Genomic DNA, 27,419 nt, shown 5'->3' on the forward strand with positions numbered 1-27,419 from the left:
AGTGTATTCAAGGTGGCACAACCATCACACTGCGCAAAGCGATAAACGCCTTCTGAATACAGCCGCCACTGGCGCTGCGCAAACATAATGCCTGGATACGAGCTGTAGCCGCGTCGCACATTGCACTAGATTGTGTCCCCACCGCACTCAAAGCCCAATCAAACAGCAGGTGCTTGTCATTTCATGGGTGTCCTGAGTCGATCCGCAACATGGCCACTAACCAGGCCCACCTCGTGCGGCAGCCTGGCTGAGAACGCATACACAGTGATGCACAACAGCGTGCACGCCCAATATCAATGTCAGAGTAGAGTATTCACTAGCGACGGGCGACTAGATCATCAGCGGCGGTACCACCCACGCCGCCGAGTCCATAGGGGTGGCCGGCCGCTGCCGGCTCGGCACCCTCGCCCTGCGTCACCTGGTCCCTTCGGTTCTCTAGCCGTCGGAAGCCCCGACGCCCACTGATTCCGGGCGCGCCGATACATTGTTGGATAGTGGAATAGAACAACGTGCGTGGACACTCAAGCACACATGGTTCCGTGATAAAGCTAATAAAAACTTTCCATAATCACAAGGAAGCCTCTACGTTTTCACCCTGGCATCCGATCCGTTCCGACCATAAAAGCGATCCGTCCCGACCCGCATGATCTTGACCGGTCTAATCTGACTAAAATCACAACAGAGTAACCATCCTCAAACTGAACAGTCGTCTGCCCCGGTGCCGGGCACAACCGGGTGTCTCGGCGTCCGCGCTGCGTCATCCGGCGCGCCACCCGCTAGTGCGCGCGGCCGAGGGGCGACACCTCCCCACTACCGGCCGCCCTCCTCCGACGAGCCCTCCGACTCTTTCCTGGCGCGGGACTCGGAGCCCTCCGACGACAGGAAGTCGGTGGAGGCGGCGCCCAGCACCGCCGAGTCCTCGCCCAGCAGGTTACACAGCTCCTGCGGCGCGCACGGACTGTCAGCTCCGCGGTGCTGGACGGCGACCGGCAGGCATCGCCAGTGGGCCCGCTGGCGGCCGCCACGGCAAAACTTCACCATGAGGCGCTTTGTGTACACTTCAGATGCTCAGTGCGATGCTCAGATTTGTACACGCACTGAATGCTGGACACTGCTATATGATACAAGGCCCGAACCAGAGACTCAAGAGCAAAAACATCACACCATAACAGTGTTCCGCCGTTCAGTCAGCCCGCTGGCGAGACGCTCCCGTCTCGCCTCAAACCTCGCCCATTGGTTTCCGTCGGGGCCCGACTGGTGCAGGGCGGCCTAGCGCAGCCGCCGCCGCCGCCGCTGTCTCGCCTCAAACCTCGCCCATTGGTTTCCGCCGGAGCCCGACTGGTGCAGGGCGGCCTGGCGCAGCCGCCGCCGCCGCCGCCGGTATCTCGCCTCACCTGCAGCCGCTCCTGCATCTTGGGCACGCCGCTGAGCTGCTGCTCCAGCGACTGTTTCTCGTCCTTAAGCGAGAGCCGCGTCTCGGTGTTGAGCTCCTCGAACCGCCAGCCGCCCTCGCCGTCGAACTGCAGCAGGTGCGAGTGGTACGGCCTGCGGGCGAGGGGCGGCGCGCGTCACCGGGGTAGCAGCGGCGTCTCTCGCTGAGACGAGGCACCACCTCAGCCAGAAACAGCCTGCGGTGGTGCACATCTCGATAGGGAGGGAGGCGTTGGCCGGCGTGTGGCTGTGGTGGTTCATGAGGTAAAGTTCAGCAGGATTTGGTATTCGCATCACGTGTTCCGCATGATTTGTGATCCCTTTCCCAAACACTGATCAGCTTAATGAGCAATAACGAACTAGCTAGCCTACAAATTCGTCATCCGAAAAGCTGCCAGTTGTAACTGTAGCTTGGTTGTACATTGGATCATGTACCTTAGTTGGTTATCTGATTACATGGATTCCAGCCTTCCGACCAACCACAATCATTTCGAGGCTACGGGATGAGGGAGACTGGATAATGGTGGGGAAGAATTAAACGCGCCTGGGGGGGGGGGGGCAACCAACGAACCCTAGCCCGCGGCATGGGCCCCTCTACGGGCCACGCGCTGGGCGTCTGGTCGGGGCCCCCCTCCAGGGGCCTCAACCCATTTGTGGCCGCTTATTTCGAACAAGCGGAGCGTCACGAGGATGCAGGATGACGCAAGGAAGAGGATAAGAGGGTCGGATCAAGCATATACCTTGATAAAAACTGCAAACACACATGTACATAGAACATGCACACAGGTACATCTCTGAGGCACAAATGGTAAAAACTGTACGCCGCGCTTTTCTGAAGCCTAAAAATGTTCAGGAGAGCCGGTTTTTCTTGCTCAGTACAACAACTTGTGTCGCAGGTGTAGCACCAAAAATTATGCCACTTGGAATCCCCAGAGTGCAGCGTATTTGATGGAAATAATATGTTCTAGTAAAGATGACACATTTTCTGCAGCTAACAACGTTTCTTATGTCAAAAGTTTATCCCACCATATTTGAGTATGCAACGGTAAAAATCATAGTCATTTTTGGCATGGCAAAACAGATATGTCGCGGACGGATGACATCGTGTTTCAGCCGCAGATAGATGCAAAACCGTTAAATGCACTAGCACTTTTAAATGCATTGACAAAAACACGCAAGTGCGTTACAAGCATATTTCAATGGGAGCGGCCTACTCAGATTTTCAGACCCCGCTGCGCGTTTCGAACCAATTTTGCATCACTCGCCATCATTTATTCATTTCATCATTTGCCGAGTTCAGAGGCCTTATGCTGACAATTACCAAACTTCTAAAACCAAGTAGCACTGGTTACACGACTTTAACAAGCTGTCTGGACCACCGAGAGCGCGGCTATCTGGACCGCCGTGAGCGCGGCTATCTGAACCATCGTGAGCGGGGCTATCTGAACCGCCGTGAGCGCGGCTATCTGGACCGCCGTGAGCGCGGCTATCTGGACCACCGTGAGCGCGGCTATCTGAACCACCGTGAGCGCGGCTATCTGAACCACCGTGAGCGCGGCATCATTACCGAGTGAGCACAGCACGGTGTGGCGTACGTGGCGCCTGCTAAACATACAAGCGCTCTGTGGTGCATCACGACCGGCGACACGTAGCATTTGCCATGCCCCGTACAGGTGGGTACATCTATCTAATATTCTGCCGCAGATCTATTGCTCATCTGAAGTGCGCGTGAATTGTCCCAGCTCCTGACAACCCGTGAATAGACTTTCTTCCGCATTACATTTCAACTGATCGTCTTTTTAGAAGGAATGCATTCACACGTACCGTTAAACATACTTGAGTTACATTTTAACAACCTGCGCCGACATCATTGGTTGGCCTGTGGGCCATCATTGGCCCGTTGATTCGTGAAATAAAAACCTTGTGATCGCATCAATAGGCATGTGGTTTCGCACGTCATTTGGACCTCCATGATGCACGTTTTCCTTTGAGCTGAAACACAGCCATTTGTATTTATTATAACAACTGCATGATCAACCCGATTTCGCCTTTTCACGCCCAGCTGCAGCTTTGTGAAATTGGCCTCAGCTCATTAAAAGGGGAAGATCGGTGACAGGAAATAGTGGCGACATCACAACTGGCTAAACGGGAAAAGGTATCGGGTTACCCATGGCTGTAATTCACCAAGGGGGAGCCCAATGGATACTGGTGATGATGTAACTACACAGAGGATCTAATGGGCATCACTGGGGCTGAACCTCGCCACAGGGAGGCCGACGGGGTGGCGGCGAGGTCGCAGCTCACCAGAGGGGAAGACGGCTGACCGGTGAGTGATGGTGCGGATGCAGCTCATCAGAGTCGGTGGGGTTGATGTTGACCATTGACTCACCAGAGGGAAGGCCGGTGGTGATGGTCAGCAGGGTGATGTTGACCATTGACTCACCAGAGGGAGGGCCGGTGGGTGACGGTCAGCAGGGTGATGTTGACCATTGACTCACCCAGAGGAAGGGCCGGTGGGTGATGGTCAGCAGGGTGATGTTGAGCCATTGACTCACCAGAGGAAGGGCCGGTGGGTGACGGTCAGCAGGGTGATGTTGACCATTGACTCACCAGAGGGAGGGCCGGTGGGTGACGGTCAGCAGGGCTGATGTTGACCATTGACTCACCAGAGGGAGGGGCCGGTGGGTGATGGTCAGCAGGGTGATTGCCGGCGTCCTTGCCGACCTGGAACATCTTGCCCTCGACGTCGATGCTGACAGCGCTAGTGCACCTCGTCGAGCAGGCGTACTGGGGGTCTGCCCAGACGCGCGTCCACAGTCAACACAACGCCCCGACCTTCAGCTTACCACGCTACGCGTGTGCCGCCCGTGCTTACTTCCGTAGCAATATCGGACGCCGATCGCAGCCTCCGGGCAATGCGTCGGACACAGCAGCGCACTGCGGCGTCAGCGGATCGGGCTACGCGAGTCAATGGCATGCAGATAACACCCAGGCATCGCAGGGCGGGCCAAGAAGACATTCACACACCGTCCGCATTTTGCAGCGATCCGTCTGAGTAACAGGGCACATGGCTACCTGACTGCTCAGCGCCCCGGCTCCGCCCTCCCTCACCGGTGGTAGAAGAGTCGCGCCATGCCCATGCGCTGCTTCTCGCCGCCCGAGAGGATGTCCTTCCAGTCGCCGAGCGCGTCCCAGCCGCCCTCGCGCTCCAGCAGGTAGCTCAGGTGCACCACAGACAGGATGGCGGCCAGCTCGGTGTCGGAGAAGCCGCGCGACCGCATCACGGCCACGCTGTCCGGGTAGATGACCTGGTCCCGCAGCGAGCCGATCGACATGTACGGCCTGCGGGGCAGCCGAGCGCCGAGCCGGGTCAGCTCGAGGGCCGCCAGGGTCGGGGGTCGGGGGCGCGCGCCGCCGATGACGCCGCGCGGACTTGCACAGCGCGGGGCTCGGGACGCGCCGCGCCAGCTGGATTTGCAGCCAGGCGTGCTTCAAGTCGGGCGTACTGATGGGTTGTGCGCGAGCAAACACGGGACGAGCCACTGCGTTCTTGCCCACATTGATAAAGTTTATGCTGTCGCACAAACACGCAACAGTCTGCAGCCGATATTCGACCGGTCTACGAGGCGGCACCGCTCCGCCAACGGCCAGGGTACCCCTGGCTGCTACCTACGGTCACCGACGCACGGTCGCCATCGTCCAGACGGTTTACGACGGTGGCGGCACGGCTCCGCTAACGGCCAGGGTACCCCTAGCGGCTACCGTACGGTCACCGACGCACGGTCGCCATCGCCCAGACGAACGCAACGGTGGGTAATTGATGAGACGCCCGCCTGACCCCTGCTCAGCAGGAGTCGGCATCAGATATCAAAAGCCGTATCTACCCTGGACCTTCGTCTGTCACCAGCAATAAGCACGCAGTGAACACGACGGTGATGAGACCTGAACACCCATGACAAGTCCGGAAGCGTTGGGAGCGGCCAACTCCTCGATGCCGCACATGGAGACTCGTTACATCAAAGGCCGCATGGAAGTGAACATGACATGCTTCCGACTCGCGGATGTGCTTTTAAGAGAGAACTTTGGTCAAAGGATTCGCAGGAAAGACTTTCAGATCACAGCCCCCTCTATGCATAGCTCGCTGAGCGCACGCTGATCGTACCACTCCAGTGAGGCCAGCTCAATTCAACGGTTAATTCTCGTTGACAGCTTCATAAAGTTGGAAGTCTAAAAAGCAATACTATGACGTGATGTTTGACACCCTGTTTCAGCCTGACCCGGCGCCTATCTCACGACGGATCGCCAGGGGAGTGCCCGCCGTCAATTCTGAGACGGGAGCCCACACGCCTGGCACAGATCAGTCAGCGACGTGCCACATCGCCGTCACTTCTGAGACGGGAGCTCACGCGCCTGGTACAGATTAGTCAGAGACGTGCCACATCGCCTTCACTTCTGAGACGGGAACCCGCACACCTGGCACAGATCAGTCAGAGACGTGCCACATCGCCTTCACTTCTGAGACGGGAACCCGCACACCTGGCACAGATCAGTCAGCGACGTGCCACGTCGCCCTCACTTCTGAGACGGGAACCCGCACACCTGGCACAGATCAGTCAGCGACGTGCCACGTCGCTCTCACTTCTGAGACGGGAACCCGCACACCTGGCACAGATCAGTCAGAGACGTGCCACATCGCCCTCACTTCTGAGACGGGAACCCGCACACCTGGCACAGATCAGTCAGAGACACGCCACATCGCCGTCACTTCCCGGTCTGTCCCTGGCATCGCCGAGTCCCTTGCCCAGTCTGTGCTGGCGCACCGCTGGCCCCTGCTGGCGCCCCAGTCGGTGCTGGCGCACCACCGGCACCTGCTGGCTCCCGTGCGGGCACTCACCGTTGCGGTATGTAGAACATGTTATCTGTGGTGGGCTTCTGGAGTTCGCCCCGGTACACGGGCCACAGGCCGCTGAGGATGCGAAACAGGCTGCTCTTGCCGCAGCCGTTCGGACCTGCCGACAGAAACACCGGCGCACGTCTCTCAGTAATGTCTAAGGCAGCTCAGGCGCCGGCATTGCACCGGTACACGTCTCTCAGTAATGTCTGAGGCGGCTCAGGCGGCTCAGGCGCCGGCATCACACCGGCACACGTCTCTCAGTAATGTCTCAGGCACCGGCATCACACCCGGCACACGTCTCTCAGTAATGTCTCAGACGCCGGCATCACACTGGCACACGTCTCTCAGTAATGTCTCAGGCACCGGCATCACACCGGCACACGTCTCTCAGTAATGTCTCAGGCACCGGCATCACACCGGCACACGTCTCTCAGTAATGTCTGAGGCGGCTCAGGCGGCTCAGGCACCGGCATCACACCGGCACACGTCTCTCAGTAATGTCTCAGGCACCGGCACCACACTGGCACACGTCTCTCAGTAATGTCTCAGACGCCGGCATCACACTGGCACACGCCTCTCAGCAATGTCTCAGGCGTCTCGTGCGCCGGCATCACACTGGCACACGCCTCTCAGCAATGCCTCAGGCGTTTCGTGCGCAGGCACCACACTGGCACACGTCTCTCAGTAATGTCTCAGGCGTCTCGTGCGCCGGCATCATACCGTGTGAAGCTGAATTTTGCCGCTCCCGTCGCCTATTCCGTTACATTTCCGAGCGCTTCCAACAGCCCGTTAATTGCTTTATGAAAACGTGCATTGTCGCTGTAATGACCGTAAAGTGCACATGGTGGTAGAAAATTGGCTGTGGTAGGAAAACGGACTTGACGATAACCTGAACGGCAGGCGTACTTGTGAAAACCAAAACCACAAAAAAACACGAAGTACCGAGCCTAAAGCAGCCTCTTTTCCGGGACGCCTGGTAGTCCCTTCTTCGTTTTTCACAGAATGCGTCGTTGTTGTTGTTGTTGATGATGATGATGATGATTTGGGCTTTAGGGCACTCCGAGTACCCTGGTGATCTGGCGCCCATAACTTACTCTTTATTCAACAAATCAGTGACAACAATACGGAGGCAAGACTGCGCCAGATTTATGGCATGAAACTACATCTTCCAGGAAGTTCGTGCTAGCTTGCAGCTGCCTTGCTAAACAACAATAAATTGGCATGAATCATATCGACCAATACCCCGGAGACGACCGGCCCATGTCGAGTCTTGGCACTCAGTCGGCGCAGGGAGCAGCAGCTGTAGCCGATTTGTTACATTCCATCCTAAGCTAGCACCGCTATTCGGAACGACACGGGAGTTAACGGCCAAAACCGACCTGAGAGAGTACTTGAAATCACTAGCAGCGTGCATTTAACTACACCCGGGAGGCTAATTGTCGTTTGTCAGCCATCGACATATTCTCCGCGGCGGTGAAGCTATGCGGCGTCTGGGTCCAGTAGGTCAGGACGTCACCAAGCGTCCCAAAGCCAGGCCCAGGTCGGGATCGAGCAGAAAATAGCGTCAAGCGCATCTAGTAATCGTTATAACTGGTAGCCGAGAGGCAAGAGGTAATATAGCAGTCATGCCATCGCATGGCGCGGTTATGACCTTTTAGTATTGCAATATTCTTTTCAAGTTACGGAGATCGGAGAAGTAGGACATCACCCGATGTTATTTCAGAGTTACGGAGAGCGGAGAAGTAGGACATCACCGGATGCTATTTCAGAGTTACGGAGAGCAGGGAAGTAGGACATCACCGGATGCTATTTCAGAGTTACGGAGAGCGGAGAAGTAGGGCATCACCGAACATTCTTTCAGAGTTACGGAGAGCGGAGAAGTAGGACATCACCGGATGTTATTTCAGAGTTACGGAGAGCGGAGAAGTAGGACATCACCGGATGTTATTTCAGAGTTACGGAGAGCGGAGAAGTAGGACATCACCGGATGTTATTTCAGAGTTACGGGGAGCAGAGAAGTAGGACATCACCGGATGTTATTTCAGAGTTACGGGGAGCAGAGAAGTAGGACATCACCGGGTGTTATTTCAGAGTTACAGAGAGCGAAGAAGCAGGACATCACCGCGGCCATTCGGGCTATCACCGACCATGGAGCTTCCCGCAGGGAATGAAGACCGCCTGAGTGCAGCGGCTGGACGTAAACGCGTGTGTGGTCCGGCTGCACTACCATCCACGGCTCTGAGCTCCCACTCATTCCTTTTACAAACGACGTGATTTAAGACGCAGAGGGAAAGCGAAGCTAAGACTCATTGGAAAGTAGAATCTAGAGAAAAGCCGAGGCGGAGCGCCCGAGGCGTGGCACTGCAAACTTCAACAACACTTACAGGGCTTCATTACCTGGAGCGCACCCATTACCGGGTCTCTAGCAGGGACCCTCTAGTGGGTACGTTCCAGGTAGCCACTGATGGGTGAAGCACTGTAAGTGTTCTGGAAATTCCAGGTAAGTGAAGCACTGTGAATGTTGTTGAAGCTTGCAGTGCTGCGCGTCGGGCACTCTGCCTCCGCTTGTCCTTAGATTCTATTTTTCAACGAGTCTTAGTTTCGCTTTCCCTCCGTGTTTCTTCGTGTTTCCCTCCGCGTTTTAAGGGGGTCTCTAGAAGAAACCCTCTAGAGCCTTCCCAACATGGCAGGCGGCGATGCCAGCTAACCAACATACATCTATTTCCATACTGAACGAAACCGCCGGCCATCGTGACTATTTCCGTACTCGCCGCGTCATACGTCCGCTCTTTGCGCATGCAAATAACCTGCAGGCCAACGGGCCGTTCACGTTCATGTTCACGGCTCTGCGACCGGCACCTTGTCTGCGGCCGTGTGCGCATGCTTATTGGAGCGAGAATGCTCCTCCGTATCACGTAGCGCCCAGTCATGGGGCTTTCTCCAACAATGTTTGCTACAGGTAGGCAGCCGTACATGTGCATGTTTCAATAACATGCAAGACGCCCACCCGTTGATGAGCAGGTGGGTGTCACGGGTGATGGTGACGGTCAGCGAGGGCACCACTACGCCACGACTGCCCGCCCCTGACCCGCCCACTGACCGCTGATGAGCAGGTGGGTGTCACGGGTGATGGTGACGGTCAGCGAGGGCACCACTACGTCACAGTTGGGCGTGACGATCGGCACATCCCGCAGGATGATGGTGCCCTCGGCCGACTCCCGCACGCGCCCTGCCGATACATGACACCGTCAGTTAGCATCGGCTGGCTACAGGACGGTCAACTGCGCCGCGTCACCCGAACCAGTCTGCCAACCTGGCACCCTATCACCCCCTGTTGTGGCCATCTCCACAGCCAGTGACCAACCATCGCATACACTGACAGTTGCACGCAGCTTGACCACAGCACAACCGGCGTCGCGCGGGTTATAACGCACGCGCATGGCGCAAAAGGCGGCGCGGACGGCGCCCTCTGCCATCGGACGACGGGGGATTGACCTCGGATGACGGGCATGCCGTGCTCCATGGCGATGCCGTGCAGGGCTCGAGCTCCGCCGCCGGTGGCCACGGTGCGCCGGTACTGGCCCGAGCCCGCCTCCTCGAACACGGTCAGCATGGAGCCGACGCGGTGCGTGTAGCCGGCCAGCTCGACCACCTCCTGTAGGCGGCCAGACGGGAGGCGCCAGTCAGCGGGTCACGGCGCCAGTCAGCGGGTCACAGCACCGGTCAGCGGGTCACGACGCCAGTCAGCGGGTCACCACGCCGGTCATCAGGTCACGGCGCCGGTCAGCGGGTCACAGCACCGGTCAGCAAGTCACGGCGCCGGCCAGCGGGTCACGGCGCCGGTCAGCGGGTCACAGCGCCGGTCAGCGGGTCACGGCGCCAGGAAGCACGGCAGGCTAGGGGCCGACGGCCGGCCGCCGCTGTGGCCGCGGCCGGCCCGCCGTCACAGCCGGCGCGCAGTCATCAATACGCGGGGGGGGGGGGGGAGGGGGGCTGCCGTCCGGCCGCGCCGCCCGCACATTGACGCCGACTCTTCTGCGTTGTTACATTCATGTCTCTGCAGCGCATCACTGATCGCGCTTCTGCGTCTTATTTCCTACTGAAGCACCAACGTTCGGACGCGCAGGCGTACCGCGCGGGCAACGGGTCACCATAGGCACTGGGCACCGCACCGAGTTTGATGCGGAGACCCACGGCCGAATGGCGCGCATTTCACTTGTCCTATAGTGCCCACTGGGATCAGAGAACCGGTGTTGCAATTTCGAAGCGGCTCACGAACCTTTCGCGAAATGTACGGGAGCCTTGAGCTGGAACGAACGACCCCACCGATCCAGACCGTCACGCCAGGATGCCTCTAGCAGATTTCCCAAAAATGGGCACGTCACGGTGGAGTTTGCACTACCAGGTAGCATTATGTTTTAAAATGTGTCCAAGCGTTGTCTATTCGAACTGATCATGCGCAGCAAGCCTTTTCCCCGAAGGACTGCGTAATGGAAATCCCAGCGGACCGTATTATTACCGGTCCCGTACAGACGAGCACCAGCAAGACAGCACGTGTTACCACGATCATTCAGTCTCCGCTGATATCTCGCTGCAAACGTTGACGAACAGATCTGTCTGAGTCAAGTCACAAAGCGACACTCGCTGTCCAAAGCATAGGACATTGCCATTTAAACCTACGCTAGGTAATTCACATCAACTTAGGTGAATGATACAAGCGGCGTCTTACCTGGCTCGCAAAGGTAATTACTGTTGCATACAAGTAGTATTTCTTCCGCTAGTGCCGCCCAGCGGCGAGAATGGACTCTGCACTTAGCTACACGGCTCACTCGCTACCTGCCCCGAGACGCTTCACTGGCAAAGTATACTGATTTATATTGAAGAGCGCCACATGCGCACTCAAAGCAGCAAGCTGTTTATTCAACTCCCATGTCACCAGCCTGTTATGCCCCACTACGCGCCTTCTGTGTCTATGACTGGAAGGCAGGAGCTGGGTGACGGCCACGTACCTTGTATGACGTCATCAGCCGCTCGACGGCGTCGGCACCCGACTGCAGCATGTTCTTGGCCGTGGAGACGTACTGTGTGCGCTCTCCCACGCCGCCGTCCGTCTCCAGCTCGTCTGCGGCCGACGGAGCGGCAGTCAGCGCGCAGACACGGGGACCGAGGCCAGCGCCAGCGCCGGCGCTGAAGAGCTGCGGCCCGGCGCACAGCCCCCGGCATATGGGACCAACAGTCCGAAGCAACATAGTTCGGAGCAAACATATGTCCGTCTGGCTGGTTAGAGGCCTGTCTTCCGATGCAGCCGCCGTGGCAGCGTGGGCTCGAGTCGCTTCAGGCGCACGTTATTTGCACCTGACTAGTTCACGGCCAGTGGCGGCGCCGCGCCAACCGTCAGGTGACGCCACAAAGCTGGACGGACCGTGTCGAGCATTGCAAGGCGTTCGCTCCCGCTCATATGTTCATATATTTCGTAACTTTCCACAAGGTCCAGTGGCTTTTTAAAAGTTACACGTCATCATTGATATAAACGGGCAATGATAAAAGAGACAAAATGAAACTTAGTAAAAAATAGCCTAACACATCACACATCGGTCAAGGGATCGTCTCGGTGAATCACACTATTGCATTCACATTGTGGCATAACACACAATCATACTCACACACGCACCCACTCATGCGCCAACATTCGCCTCACTCAGTAGAAACTCCATAAGTTGGCGCTTGAAGCGGCCTAGACTCTGATCATCTGAACCGCCGCAGAACTATGCCGCTGCCCCCCCCCCCCTCCCCCCTAATTTTATGGTTGGATAATGGGATGGGGGCTCGCGCAATACGAGCTGCTCAGATCTGGTCCCAGCAATCGCTCCAATCAATGGCCTTGCACTGAACCTTACGTAATAATGAACACAAATCTCTGCGCTCAGACAACTGCCCCGCCTAGTCAGCGTCTGCCGATGCTTAGATAGACGGTGCTCAGCTCTGCTGAGCGGTGCTTAGATCGGCGTCCGCAGCGGGACTGGGCGCCCGCTGCCGCCGAATGGTGGGGCTGACCGTTAAGCGCCGCAACAGCAGGCCATGCTCGGTGTTTCACCGTCCCTCGATCCCCGCTCAGGCAGCTTACAGCTTGGGCACGCCAGATTGCGGAAGACGTCCGCGGAAGATGATTGGCCTGGTCGACTTAGTATAAGCGAAGACGACCTCGAACTCCTGTTTTCTCCGGCATTACGAGTCAGAGAGTCCTTATGCTGGTCGTGATCTCCGTTTGCATAGCTTGAGACCATAAGCGCGGCTTAAAACGTGAGCATTGAGAATATGAGCAATGGTTGCTTGACAGCATCCTTAGGCACCAAATCGCAGTATAATGAATGTCAGCTGTCAGCACGGGAACACTGGACTTATAAGGCGTGTTCCACATTTACTTATCCGGCTGACATCGCATGCATTGTGAAGTACGTTTACATTTCAATCGCCAAGTGAAGCGAATTTCAAAAGTTCACTGGCAGCTTGTCTTCAACTAACAAGCCACGACGGCAGATTTTGGAGAAATAGTCCCGAGCAGTGCCTGCAGTTCGAGCGAGTGCTACTTGAACAGTCCTAACTTGTTAACCTGAGCGTTGTCGCCATCACACCATCCAGCAACTAATATATTTGCGTGCAATGATCCCGGCTTGACGCAAAGTTCAACAAGAGGCGCAGCTCTTCATAACTGCAGCGTCCGACGAAAAACGACACGTGCCTCCCACCCTCATCCCCCGGACTTTGATTAAATTGGGTCGCAGGGGTTGCCATCAGCGCTTGAGTCGCTGGTGACATTTTTAAATATCCCAGTTACACCATTGCAGAGTAGTAGCCTTCGACAATTTCGAGTTACGTGATTGCTACGCTATCTTTGAGGACAATCTTTTCACTTGTGTGAAAGATAATTCGGCAAGCCTATACGTTAAAATTATCAGACAACCGTGCTGAATACTTGTATGCCACTGCTGCAATTGTCACTGCACAATAAACAATAACCAGGGCATTATGAGCTTTTGCAATGCACGAAGAACAATTTTGCAGGTGATATTGATCCTTTTCTCATTTGCGTGTGAAAGAGCGTAGTTCCACCCCCCAATTTTAAAAATGAAAAAGGTGATTATCTGCTTGGAAAGACACGGTCCATGCACCAATAAATCTTGCTTAACGCACGCAGACTGGGTGCGCGGCGCACCGCCGCAGTTGGCTGCCCTCTCCCCCTCTCGTATGTGTACTGGCGGTGCCGGGGCAACTGGGGTACGAGAGGGGATGGGAAAGTAAGTGCGTACGTATATGACAGTGGGCCAGTGCCTTCAGTGCAGCTGGGGCGCGTGGTTTTATTGGCAGTGTCTCGCGACAATGAAACGCTCCGACAACATCCCATTTGGGAAAACACGAGAGCGCGGCGAGGTTTTAAAGGGTATGCCACCTTGTCTGTACTTTCACAGATTGTTGGATCAGACGCGTCCGATGTGATCGGCAGTGCCAGTTTTCTCGAAATCATTCTGAACAGCTTAGAATTCAATTTGAAGTAGTCACTCCTGCGGGACGACCCTCATTGGACCCCTTCCTCGCCACTATGAAAGTGATCTCTTTTATTTGCATTGCTTTTCCATGGGGTGTGTTCTGCCGTGTGAGCAACACATTCATTTGTCAAAATGCTAGCATAATAAATGCTACGAAACCTTGAAACAGCTAGGGCAAAATATATGCAAACATGAGACTATTACCCCCGCGAACACTGCGTCCTGATGGGTGGCAGCGGCACCCACGCGGTTTGCCTGTGCTGCTATCACTGAAACGCAAAGCTGGTGATTAGATCTCGCGGACTGCGAGATGTCACTTAAAAGGACGTACTGAGTCACGCCGTGTGCGATGTTCATACAAATCCTGCACAAAGTAGGAGTGTGACAATTGTCAGCGTTTAGGGAGGTGCGCGATCGCTTCTGACTGACGCAATCGACGTGCAAGCAGGGCACATTTTTGATTCCGTCAATGAAATCAGATAGTCAGTGGATAGGCACCGACCGCTACACTTTAACTGGACTTGTTCAGCCAATGGATCGGTGTTTGACCAGACTGTCGGAAGCCATCGTTGCAGTGACCACACACCACTTAACGGCCTAGCAGCAGAGATATTTTTTCAATGACCTTTATAAAAACGACTGCCCGAGAACAGAGCTCTGATCATTTTAGACTTTTCCAGAAACTACCTTTCGTCGTCCAGGACTAAGCTCAGCAGTTTTAGTGGGATGAACCGCAATGCGCGCTGCATTCTTTCGTGGTATATTGACCAGCACCTGGACGGACTAAATATGCAAGTTATTGCGCGTTGTCAAACGCGATGAAACCTAACGCTATTACGGTCCAAACATATAATCAAGTTCCTTTTATAGGAAGTGTAAAGCCTCGTTTCAAATATGAAAATTTGTATTCCTTTAAGATAAATCAGCTGCGCAGTACAAGAACAGGCTGAATCATTTCGACATTTGCTTTCATGAGGACTTCGGAGTGAAGCGCAAGTGGTATTACGTTGCCGTATCTCATGAGAAGAGCTCTTGGGACATGACTGTGGACCTTGAAAACGGTTGCTGCCAGTGCCAGCCTGTCGCGCCTCTCTTCCGATCATACTCTCTGCTGATAAGCTGGGCCAGTTCTTGCAGGGCAAGACTCGCGTGCAGACGGTATATTTTTTCGCACCGAAAGAAGTCCTTCTGGTGGAGGACGATCTTGGCATCAGATTGGCTACAGCCAAGACTATCAAAGGGATGTAACCCGAGTGAGTGCCCAGACTGCGTTGCCCGTGAATAAGCTTCAGGTGTAGTGAGGGAAGTAGCGGCGCTCGATTTAGTGTTGATGAGTTGGAAAAAAGTGGGACTGAGTCACTGGCCTTCTGAGTCTTGTACGTGCTTGCGAGCCATCGTGCTGTTAAGCTTAGTGTTGTGTCACAATGCGCTCATCTTCCGCCGCCCGCGCGGAGAGACGCGTGGGAGATACTTCACCGGTAGCCGACGGCGTGGGAGATACTTCACCGGTAGCCGACGGCGTGGGAGATACTTCACCGGTAGCCGACAGCATGGGAGATACTTCACCGGTAGCCGACGGCGTGGGAGACACTTCGCCGGTAGCCGACAGCATGGGAGATACTTCACCGGTAGCCGACGGCGTGGGAGACACTTCGCCGGTAGCCGACAGCATGGGAGATACTTCACCGGTAGCCGACGGCGTGGGAGATGCTTCACCGGTAGCCGACGGCGTGGGAGACACTTCACCGGTAGCCGTCGGCGTGGGGGACACTTCACCGGTAGCCGACGGCGGATGACGCGAATGAAGCGTGGCTCCTTGTTGTGATATTGTCTCCAAACCCTTGCGAGCCGATAGCCACCCTCTCCTTTTTTATTTGAGATTACGAGATCCATACTACGCTCTTTTAATGCTAATGAGCAAAGGTTCAAAATGGCGTAGGAAAATGGTTATGCATGTATTACAAAGTTGCATAATGCCACAATCAATATTTTTCAAACGATGATGTTTCAAAGCACGACACACACGTAGTCTGAAAGGTTATTGTATCATTTTGATACATAAGTTTGTATGGTTTTCTTTCCCGGCGGTGAAAAAATCGCCGCCGAACGTAGCCCTTCCACCCGACCACACGGAAACGCTGGAAGCACCAACTCCGAAACCGTTCTACTGAGAGGTCTGAAAATGTCACAGCCGTCTTTAGCGCCACTGGCAACTCCTGTCGCCCATTTTTATCAAAATCCGGCAGATGGGGTGTAAAATTGCCCCTTCCACCTGTTGATTCGTCATGGAAAGCCCCAGCCGTGTACACTTTTGGAGTGATAAAAATGCCCCTTTTGTAAGATTATGCCTGTTCTTTCCCGGTCAAATGACATTGGTCCCGTGCCGCTGCGAAGCCTGGTCATCGGCACTGGTCAGACCTGGCCTGGCCCGCTTAACTCTCAAAAAACACGCAACAAAAACAACCAGTTCAATCAGGTGTAATTTCCCTGCATTAGGGCGATGTTAACGAAGATATGGTCTCTTCCATTTCCGTAACACGAGGCACGTTAAGAAAAACGCACCGCGAAAAGGCAGCACAGGGACGCGGACGGGTCAGGATCTCCGGCAGGTCCTTTCCGCAATACAGGTCTTCATTTTTCTCTCTTTCAGGCCTTTTCCAAAACCGAAGGAAGTGGATCAAATCTGGGGAGACATCGACTTTTGTGTGTTTCGGTGTCAGGTTTGGCCATATTTCACCGTCCATGCCTCCTCGTCCCCTCCTCACCTATTTTGCGAGACTACGCCCCTGCTGATCGGAGTGACAGAGGATGTCAGGAGGCGCGGAACAAACGTTCCTAGGCCCGGCACAGCGAATCATCACTCATCTCGCCACCGCACATGGTGCGTGAATAATGCGTTAGTAAACGCCACAGACATGCCGCAGTATAGGGCATAACAGGCGGAGCCGATGATTCTCTCCCGTAACCTGCCTACGAAAAACTAACTGCCAGCAGATGGAAGTAGCCGTCCACCAAGCACCAGGCCAGCCAGCGCCGTGTCCTGCCTCACCTGTCTTCTTGTTGCCCAGCAGCAGCGGCAGCGAGATGATGACCATGCCACACCCGGACCAGACGTACTTCATCAGGAACTGCTCCACCATCACGTACCACAGCTTGTTGCGGAAGATGATGTTCATCTGCCGCATGAGCGAGCGGTACGCCCCCTGGAGGATGTCCATTTCCACCTGTCGCAGCGGCCGTGCTCGGTCACGCATCCGACTTGAAAGACCTTACCCAACACGGCCGCCCGTGGCCCGTGCCGGCCCGCCCCGCGTGTCCATGCAGGACCAACGACCAGGCCTTGGGGTCAGAGCTGGCGGCGCTTCGGCACAGCCAATCTTGAAGGCAACCAGTTAACACAACAGGCAACACGACGCCATGTGAAAATGGCGCGTGAACTGGTGTGTAAAACGCCCAGTAGACGCATACGAACATCCCCCAACTGTGGCTCGCCGGGAAGTCACTGCATTCTCTGCGCGGTCCTTGCTTGCCGCCGTCACGCGTGCGTTCAAATGAGCCATCGCTACACTGCCCGATCTTGGGCTACTTCGCCGGACGGCGCTTCCCCTAGCGTGAGCTCGTGACCAAGAGGCACCCAAAATGCTTCGTATCCATCTCGGACATAACATGTGCACAATCACGAGTTTTCTCGACGGTGTACGGAGATCGTCACATTGGCATGATATGTCCGGCAGCATTTTCATTATTTCCCAACGGAACGAGGAAGTCCTTCGTGTAATAACCAAAGAACGGCGTCGGGGTGCCGACTCCTTAGGTTGCTGAATGGACGTTACTCGAATAACGCATGCGTTATTTGATTTGGTATTTCATGCCAGGGCCTTTACCGACAGGGAAGTAACAGGGACTAGCACAGGTTTCCATTCAGGTGTCACATCATCTCATATATGCCGTAGCTACTGTATTTAATGATGACAAATGGGGCTTTACAGCAGACGACGTAGGAGGCTTTCTTGCTACTGCGCTAAACTTATCTCCACAATGAAAGAAAATGGACGCATACGAAATAAACAAGATCAATAGCGTGGCCTTCGGTGTGCCACACAAAAAAGAAACATGGCGTGCGTGTGTTATCGCGCCTTGAACTCTGGCTCTCTCCAGGAGAGATGATGCGCCTTTTACGTGCCCCAGGCCGTCGCAAGGCTTTGGCAGGACTTGCAACATTAAATTCAGGCCATATGCTGGGAGCAGTGACTGAAACATATTAATGAGCTCCATCTATTTCCCAAGTCAGCACGATTAGTTCGGGGTGCCGGCGTGGAAACTGTCCGTAACTTGCTGTATTCTCCGGGTCAGTGTGTCCGTTTAAGAATACGTGTGGGTATTGTATGTACTTCACGCTCATTGGAGACGTTACCAGTCAGAGAGACTGCTGTACCGAGCTGAATTTCCCCAACATCGGTTTGACAGGAACTTTTTTGGAGTGGGTCCGTGCGGTGTGGTGCCATCATGGCGTAGCTACGGAGGCGACACAGAAACAATACACACTCACTGAGGTCGTAGGTACTGCACAGTCACACAATCATGGCGTAGCTACGGAGGCGACACAGAAACGACACAAACTCACTGAGGTCGTAGGCACTGCACAGTCACACAACCATACATCAGTGTCGGCGTCTGTGTGCGGCAGGTCACTCTGGTGCACATCATGAATTTCACGGGTCTGGCCGGACTTACATATATGCATCAGACACGGGTGACACGGATATGCATCTGGCACGGGCAACACGAATGTGCCTCGGACATGGGTGACTCGGATATACGTCAGACATAGGTGACCCAAATATGCGTTAGACTAGGGTGACACGGATATGCGTCAGATACAGGTGACAGGGATACACGCCAGACAAGGGGTGATACTGATATGCCTCAGACATGGGTGGCACTGATGCGCCTCAGACGCGGGCGACACAGATATGCGTCAGACATGGGTGACACGGGTACACGCCAGACAAGGGTGGCACTGATATGCTTCAGACATGGGCGGCACTGATATGCCTCAGACAAGGGTGCCACTGATGCGCCTCAGACACGGGTGGCATTGATATGCCTCAGACAAGGGAGGCACAGATATGCCTCAGACAAGGGTGGCGGATACACGCCAAACAAGGGTGGCACTGATATGCCTCAGACATGGGTGGCACTGATGCGCCTCAGACACGGGTGACACGGATATGCGTCATACACGGGCGACACAGATACACGCCAGACACGGGCGACACGGGCGTGCGTCTCGCCAGACATGGCATCGGGACTTGTTGCAAACTGTGATTTGTCAGCTGATCATGGCTCAGGTTCACTGCTGCTGGTCCCATAAGCATGGCCAGAAGCCGACCTTGGAAAGCTAGAAAATCTGAGCGCGACTGAACGCCACCCAGCGCCGCGTCGAGCGCCTTCGAACCAAGACGCACGTGCGATCGGCTGACGGCAATATCGCCCAATCATGAGCGCTGTTATACGCGTTATGAATGGTTGTCTTCGTGACACATCCATGCTCTATTGCATATCATATGGCACGCATACGGCGAAATCCAACGACCTTTCTTTTCGTTCGAACTGCTAACCTAACCGACGAAAAGGGAACCAGTCGATACCTAACACATGATGCAATATAATGGGGCCAATGTAATTTTTCATATGCTTGTACCTAAACTCAACACTTGCGCAGAGGAAGGCGTGAACAAAGCTGTTTTGAAACGTTGAAGTGAACAACACCCGTGGAAAGACACATATCCCCAAACTTCCACATTTTAACTATCAAGACGACTGCCTTCCCACAGCCTGCTAAAAGGACGACGAAACCAATGCCGGCAATGAATTGGGCATGCCATGATTGGGCAAATGAATTTTTGGTTGTTCGGTAATATCACGTCGTGCATTCAAACAACTGCCCCAATCGTACTCGAACAACGCGAAACGAACCTGATATTTCAACATAAACGGGGCGATGTCCCAACCACTAACCACTAACCGCACCATTGGAATCGACTCGATACTGTGATGAGGAGAACTGAACGCCCGTTCGGCCAAAGGTTATGCGAGCTCAGTGCTCGCTGGATTGGACCCAGTGAGATAATCCCGATCAGGCCAATGCGTTTGCCCAGGTCTTGGGCATTCACCCGAAAGTTCGGAACAACCTGTCTTTGGCGCCCAGGAGTGCGGGGGGCAGCCCATAGCTGCCTGTTGACAACACTGCAAGCCTCTGAGGTCTGCACGGCCCACACGCACCCACCGCCGGTCCGACAGGGGGTGAGAATGTCACCTGATGGCCGCCGTAGAAGGCGATCTCCTCGGCATTGCTGATGACGCGGGAGTGGATGTAGCGCAGGTAGCCCTTACGGTTGGCCTCCTCGGCCACCAGCTTCCCGAAGGGCGGCGAGAGCAGGCGCAGTATCTGACCCGTCAGGCCGATCACCAGGCCGGCCAGCACCATCCCTGCCAGTCAGCCGAGGGCGGACCCGTGTCAGTGACACCACCCCCGCACACCGACGAGCACCATCCCTGCCAGTCAGCCGAGGGCGGACCCGTGTCAGTGACACCACCCCCGCACACCGGCCAGCACCATCCCTGTCAGTCAGCCGAGGGTGGACCCGTGTCAACCACACCACCCCCCGCACACCGGCCAGCACCATCCCTGCCAGTCAGCCGAGGGCGGACCCGTGTCAGTGACACCACCCCCGCACACCGGCCCAGCACCATCCGTGCCAGTCAACCGATGGCGGACCCGTGTCAACCACACCACCCCCGCACACCGGCCAGCACCATCCCTACCAGTCAGCCGAGGGCGGACCCGTGTTAACCACACCACCCCCCGCACACCGGCCAGCACCATCCCTGCCAGTCAGCCGAGGGCGGACCCGTGTCAACCACACCACCCCCGCACACCGGCCAGCACCATCCCTGCCAGTCAGCCGAGGGCGGACCCGTGTCAGTGACACCACCCCCGCACACCGACGAGCACCATCCCTGCCAGTCAGCCGAGGGCGGACCCGTGTTAACCACACCACCCCCCGCACACCGGCCAGCACCATCCCTGCCAGTCAGCCGAGGGCGGACCCGTGTCAACCACACCACCCCCCGCACACTGGCCAGCACCATCCCTACCAGTCAGCCGAGGGCGGACCCGTGTTAACCACACCACCCCCCGCACACCGGCCAGCACCATCCCTGTCAGTCAACCGAGGGTGGACCCGTGTCAACCACACCACCCCCGCACACCGGCCAGCACCATCCCTGCCAGTCAGCCGAGGGCGGACCCGTGTCAGTGACACCACCCCCGCACACCGACAAGCACCATCCCTGCCAGTCAGCCGAGGGCGGACCCGTGTCAACCACACCACCCCCGCACACCGGCCAGCACCATCCCTGTCAGTCAACCCGAGGGGTGGACCCGTGTCAACCCACACCACCCCCGCACACCGGCCAGCACCATCCCTGCCAGTCAGCCGAGGGCGGACCCGTGTCAACCACACCACCCCCCGCACACTGGCCAGCACCATCCCTACCAGTCAGCCGAGGGCGGACCCGTGTCAGTTGACACCACCCCCGCACAACCGGGCCAGCACCATCCCTGTCAGTCAACCGAGGGCGGACCCGTGTCAACCACACCCCCCCCCCCGCACCACTGGCCAGCACCATACCTACCAGTCAGCCCGAGGGCGGACCCGTGTCAACCACACCACCCCCGCACACCGGCCAGCACCATCCCTGTCAGTCAACCGAGGGTGGACCCGTGTCAACCACACCACCCCCGCACACTGGCCAGCACCATCCCTGTCAGTCAACCGAGGGTGGACCCGTGTCAGTGACACCACCCCCGCACACCGGCCAGCACCATCCGTGCCAGTCAACCGATGGCGGACCCGTGTCAGCCACACCAACTCCGCACACCGGTCAGTCACGCCCCGAGGCATACGCGCACGTGACGTGGGCGCCAGAGGACAACGCGCGCCGCTGCACAATAGCCACCGGTGCGGTTTAAGTGAAATCGAGACGATCAGGACCTGAACATAGAGCAGTTGACATTTGAGCACTGTTTAACTTCAAAGGAAGTAAGTGAATGGGCGCACAAGCCGACGCGGGCGCAGTTCCAAAACAAGCGTGCCAACGCCTGTGCACTGCGATGATAGACCAAAACTCATGCTGGAGTCAACCTATGTCGATGCACAGGACATTTTCATTCCCATGGAATGTGCAACCCATAGATCACGGCGGATCTGTTGCGGTAATGAAATACAGTTTTACGGCCTTCGCGAATATCCGTGCTAGGTTACACATCTCTGCTCAAATAAAAGCGACACCAATAACAGGCATCTATATCATGAAATATCGTCGCTGAGGCAATCGTCATCACATTGCCACATCTACTGAGCGCCGGTGCCAACGAATACTTACCTCCCCCCCCCCCCCCTACGCCCATCCATGACCGGACCTACCTCCTGTGGCCGGCGCGCCCCACCCCGGGCCGCCGCCCCGCCCCGCCGCCTCACTGACCGGGTACGTTGGCGCCGCCCCCGGCTGCGCGCCAGCTTGCCGAGCGCCGTCACGATGATGACGATGTCCAGCAGCGGCTTGGTGAGGTGCGAGTAGAGGTGCGCCACCGAGCTGGTGAAGGCCGTCACGTCGTCCGTCAGGCAATGGTCGGCGTTTTCCAGCCGGCCGTCCAGGTTCGACACGCGGTAGTACGTCTGGTTGGCGAAGTACTTGGCGTACGCGTACTTGACAGCTGGCTGCGGAAGGCCAGCGCCAGCTTGCTCTCCAGGTAGCGGATCATCGAGTTGGTGTAGGTGGCCGGCAGCGCCACGCACAGCCACCGCAGGGATCATGCGCGTGAAGTTGACGATGTCCTTGCGCACGATGTACTTGATCATGCGGGCCTCCAGCGTCGCCACGTACACGGAGAGGAACGTGCGCGCCACCAGTGTGCACGTGTGAAGCAGCAGCAGCGCACTCTCGCGGCTCAGCACGCCCGGCACCATGATGCGCAGCAGCCGCAGCAGCTGGCTGGCGAACTCCATGTTGACGCTGGCCGACTTGGCGGGAGGGTGCGCCGGCCGCGCCGGGTCTGCCTCCGCGCCGCGGCCCGGCCGCCGGTAGGCGCCCAGCCAGCGCCGCAGCAGCGCCAGCAGACGGCCGGCCGGCCGGCGGCCCACCTTGCAGAAGTAGAGGGTGAACACCAGGATGGTGGCGAGGCGCGCGAGACTCGACTCACGCAGACCGGTGCGCTGCGCCAGTGGCGCCAGGAACTTGGATGACACAGATGGCATGGTGACCTATCTGCAATGGCAGATATGGTTCTGACTGTCCAAGCAGGCCACAAGACACACAACCTTACAGGCACATGCATATGCCCCTGACAGACTCACTGTGTTTACCATTCTGATCCTTTTTCTAAGCAGGACAGAGTTTGTTGTTGATTACAGTACAATGTTTTGGAATGCCAACAAACATACAAGGGGACAGGATGCCATTCTGCTATACCTTGCCAGCTTTGGGAAGTCTGACAACAACTGGCTCATATTATGCATATGTGTCAGAAGTGCAATGGATGTCTCTATAACCTGACAGACAATGAATAAACCATAACCTTTCTGGTACTGAACACATAAGATAAGTGGGCAGGTAAAACACAGATTATTTATCACATTTGTCTTTGATATGGATCACTGGTCCCCACTGGATGTCACCATCCATTTGACAAGCTGCAACAGCCAGGGTTTAAGAAATTGAGCCATTTCATCCTGTGTGTCTCCATCAATGTTGAAAATTGAGCTGACAAGTTCAAAATGACCATAATGTAAGACATAAGTAAATGACTTGTTATAACAATGCTTGCCTTACCCATGCATATATAAATTTAAAAACCAGATCATGGCTCAATTTAATAGCACCACTCAAGTGTTATGGGAATTACTTATCACAGTCTATCTACAGGATGCCAAGGAATCAAAATTTTGAACCTAAATTTCCAACTTGCATTCACTTTGGCTACAGTATTAGCCCAAGCCTGAGCCATTGCTTATCTGATCCTATGTCCAATCATGAATCCAGGTCAGCTGTAAAATAATCATAACTTGCATGAAACCATATGTCAACTGACTGCACGGTCATACTTGACACCAAGCCTAGCCATATTCTAATCCATTCCTGGCACTATGCCAGTTTGATCAGAACATACCATGAAATAGTTTTACACTGCACTGAAATGCACTGAACAACTTATGAAATCATTCTTGATCAGTTATAATTTCAATTCTATTAATACCAATGACCCTTGCCACCAATGAGTTCCACAATCAAATCATCGTAGCCAGATTATCTGTTCAAAATGTTTTGCCTTCTGCACTTTGTTTTGCTCTTCCTTGTTTAGATCTTTTGAGCTTATTATGAGCAATCTCAAAAGTGTAGACAGTTAAGCAAAGATTCTAGAACCCAATGGATGTTTAAGTTGGGCAGGTATGTAGATAGTACTAAGCTCTTGATAGCATTCCATGTGAGGGATATGGGCATGCTACCTTTACAGGAACATTAGTACATAGTACTTGCCAAGCCATGCCAGGCATGCAATGCATAACATGCCAAACACTTACATGAACTATGCTTAGAAGTTTGAAAGCCTGTGTTACTTTTCTGGCTGATGGGGCTACTTGTCTAGTCCTGCTCTTCAGGACATAAGAACTGAAACATGAGCCAGTCTGCAAAGCATGGAAACATGCAAACATGTTTTGATCACACAAGATGCTTTGGGAATGCTGTCCAGATAGGATAGTGCCTACCCTCCTGCTTGTTTGGGACATATTTATTTTAATCTGCTCCCCTCCCAACAAATGATAAGGCATCAAATTTGGTCATTTCCTGAAATCTCAAATTTTATACATAATATAATATTAACATAAAATTGTGATGTTTTTAACAGCCTAGTTCATAATTTTTCACACCAATATTTTAATAAGATGCCCAAAACTAGAAGCTGTGACACTCGTATGTCCACATGATCAAAATCTGGCATGGCTTGCATACTATAACATGGATAAAGGTTATTATTCCTTTGATGGGCCTCAGCTCAGAAAATGTTTTTAACTATATTAGTTGACCAAATAAAATGGTAACAACAAACTGCTATGAGATAATGTATTATTTTTGTTTGTTGCAAAATGCCATCATCAGTCACTTGAGCTTATCCAGATGTTGCAGAGTTAACTATATCAGATCTATTTTCTACTGTTTGCTGCAATACTATTTTGGACCATCTGTCACCTCTAAACAATTGGGATAATATCAGTGATGGTCCTTACACTCACCACTAATACATAATCTATAAATGTGGGCGCTGGATGATTGATGCTGATCTACATTTTGTATGATGCCCTTGAAGTTTATTTCTTATGAGTTATATTGTCTACATAACATATTCTGCTTAAACCACACAACTGGCACAATTCCAGAAAACAGCATAAAAGTCAGGGCCAAAATTAATTAACCCAACTGAGAATTAACAAGCATAATTGAAGAGGGAAGAGAAGAGCATTTTCAGTGCCAGTCAGCTTAACTATGAAAACTATTTCCACCTTTATGATGACCATTTGCGGTAAAATGGGTATGCCAGTACATCCAAAATGTATATATCAACTCCAAAAATAATTTCATATGCTTCAGACAGAGCCATGGAGACACGTTTCAAGCCTTTCATGCCACTTGCGAATGAATTTGAACGTTTGTGCACCCCCCCAATCATCTTGGCATAAAAGCGTTTATTTTATCTCGTCCCATATCCGCACATTTGTGCGACAATATACGAGTACGGTTGAAACCTGAGGAACACTGTCATAAAACGAGTCCTCATATTAACAAATATACCTGTTTTCCATCCGCGATACGATCACGAGATCCCACCGGAGAAAATCCAGCGCACCTAGCGACTACCTCACACAAATCTTCTCAAGGCCGTTTAACATCTCTCCACACCCTCTCCCCCGCGCATTACTGCCCTATCGCCCAAGTTGATATATCTGTATGGGTACTTCCATGCGGCTTCGCACTTTTCAGCAAATATCATTATATGACGTCATCTGCGGCGTAACTTTAACGCGGGACGGCCGCACGATAGGTACGGGAGATGAGCGAAAGAATGCATTACAATACGTTTGGAGGGTGGGTGAAATCATTCGTAACAGCAAGACAAAGATGAACAAATCAATAAACTTCACAGTTAAAACATCTTATTTGACGATAATTCTAGAGCCGCAGCGGTAACATACAATCCAGAGATCAAGCGATTCGAGAGCGATCCGCCGTGTTTTTCGCCAAAGAAGCGCTCAGCATAAGAAATTATTCATGGCTTCGGAAGCACCAGATGGACTCAAAACCGCACCCGTGGGTTACGAGTTTATTCTGCGCAACACAACTGACGCGCTCAGATGGACTTAACCGAAGCGAATCCATCAAACTTCTAGGCCCCAGTTGGCGTTTGGATACAATCCCGGCCGGGCAAATCACATGATGGGACAAAATGGTCGGATATCGGTGTAGCCCAGGACGATTTACCGAAGTGAATGCGCACGTATCTCTCGCTCTCCTGACAGGGATGTATGTGAAGATCGGTCGGGCACAACAGCATAAGAACCTAAGGTGTCCCAAAGGTTTCGGCCGTGAGCCCCAACTCGAGCCTGGCCAGGCACATTGGCGCACCTTCATCAGACAGGAACAGCCGGGTCCATGCACACTGGGCTCAAAATCCTTTACCGAAGCTGCGCCTTGACGGCTGCTAAATTCATGACGTAAAGGGTATCGCCAGTTTGCTCCATCTTTGCCCAGCAAATACTGGACACGGTTTGCTCGGCCCCAAAACCAATCTTAGCCTATTCACCCCACCGCCGACCGTGCAACGTCATCTCGTCAATGCGGAAGAAGGAGATGCACTCCAACTGGTCCATCGTTTCCTCCGCCAGCTTCAGCACTCAGAGTGGCGCATGAATGATGCCTGCATCGAGCTGAAAACCATGCATGCACTTTGCCAGCGTGCTGTTTGAAGGCAGGGGACGTTCACGGTATGCTGAGCGAATGCATAGGTCTTCCGGCTGACGGAGCGTAATGCGACAGTTTTGGCGACACCTTCCAGGCCCTCCATCGATCCCTGGCCAATCGATTCTGGCTGAGTTGCTAACTTGAATAAATGATTGATTGATTGCTCAATTAATTGATTGCCGTGAATTTCGGCATCCCGAATAAACTTTGGCCTATCACTATTCATTGTCAGCAGATAAATGAACGGCCAAAAGATCATGGGGACAAGGACAGTCATTCAGCAACGAAAACGCAATGAAGCACACGCACGTGCACCTCAGTCACGACTCCGCCACATTGCACCTCAGTCACGACACCGCCACATCCGGTCATTGCATCCTCAGATGTCCCACGAAATGTCGCTTCAACTGACATAGGAAATAGACACATAGGAAATAAACAATGTTTCAGATGCTATTAGGCTGATTGAG

General features: G+C 54.3%; 1 protein-coding gene across 1 annotated transcript; it reads right to left on the reverse strand.

Annotated features, from left to right (window-relative positions):
- Window positions 1-386: 386 nt before the first annotated feature.
- On the reverse strand, window positions 387-25,903 carry LOC119097722 (ATP-binding cassette sub-family D member 1-like). The gene is given in 16 exon segments (XM_037220694.1): window positions 387-942; window positions 1,395-1,545; window positions 3,875-3,914; window positions 4,140-4,225; window positions 4,543-4,773; window positions 6,326-6,440; window positions 9,426-9,554; window positions 9,821-9,980; window positions 11,335-11,447; window positions 16,919-17,093; window positions 20,189-20,361; window positions 22,420-22,438; window positions 22,440-22,651; window positions 22,654-22,744; window positions 22,746-23,202; window positions 25,783-25,903. Coding segments are annotated over 15 exon segments (2,274 nt in total). The 5' UTR covers window positions 23,193-23,202; window positions 25,783-25,903; the 3' UTR covers window positions 387-810.
- Between the last annotated feature and the right edge of the window lie 1,516 nt (window positions 25,904-27,419).

Source organism: Pollicipes pollicipes, unplaced genomic scaffold, assembly GCF_011947565.3.
Source record: "Pollicipes pollicipes isolate AB1234 unplaced genomic scaffold, Ppol_2.1 Scaffold_4307;HRSCAF=5071_pilon_pilon_pilon, whole genome shotgun sequence".
Lineage (NCBI taxonomy): Eukaryota > Metazoa > Arthropoda > Thecostraca > Pollicipedomorpha > Pollicipedidae > Pollicipes > Pollicipes pollicipes.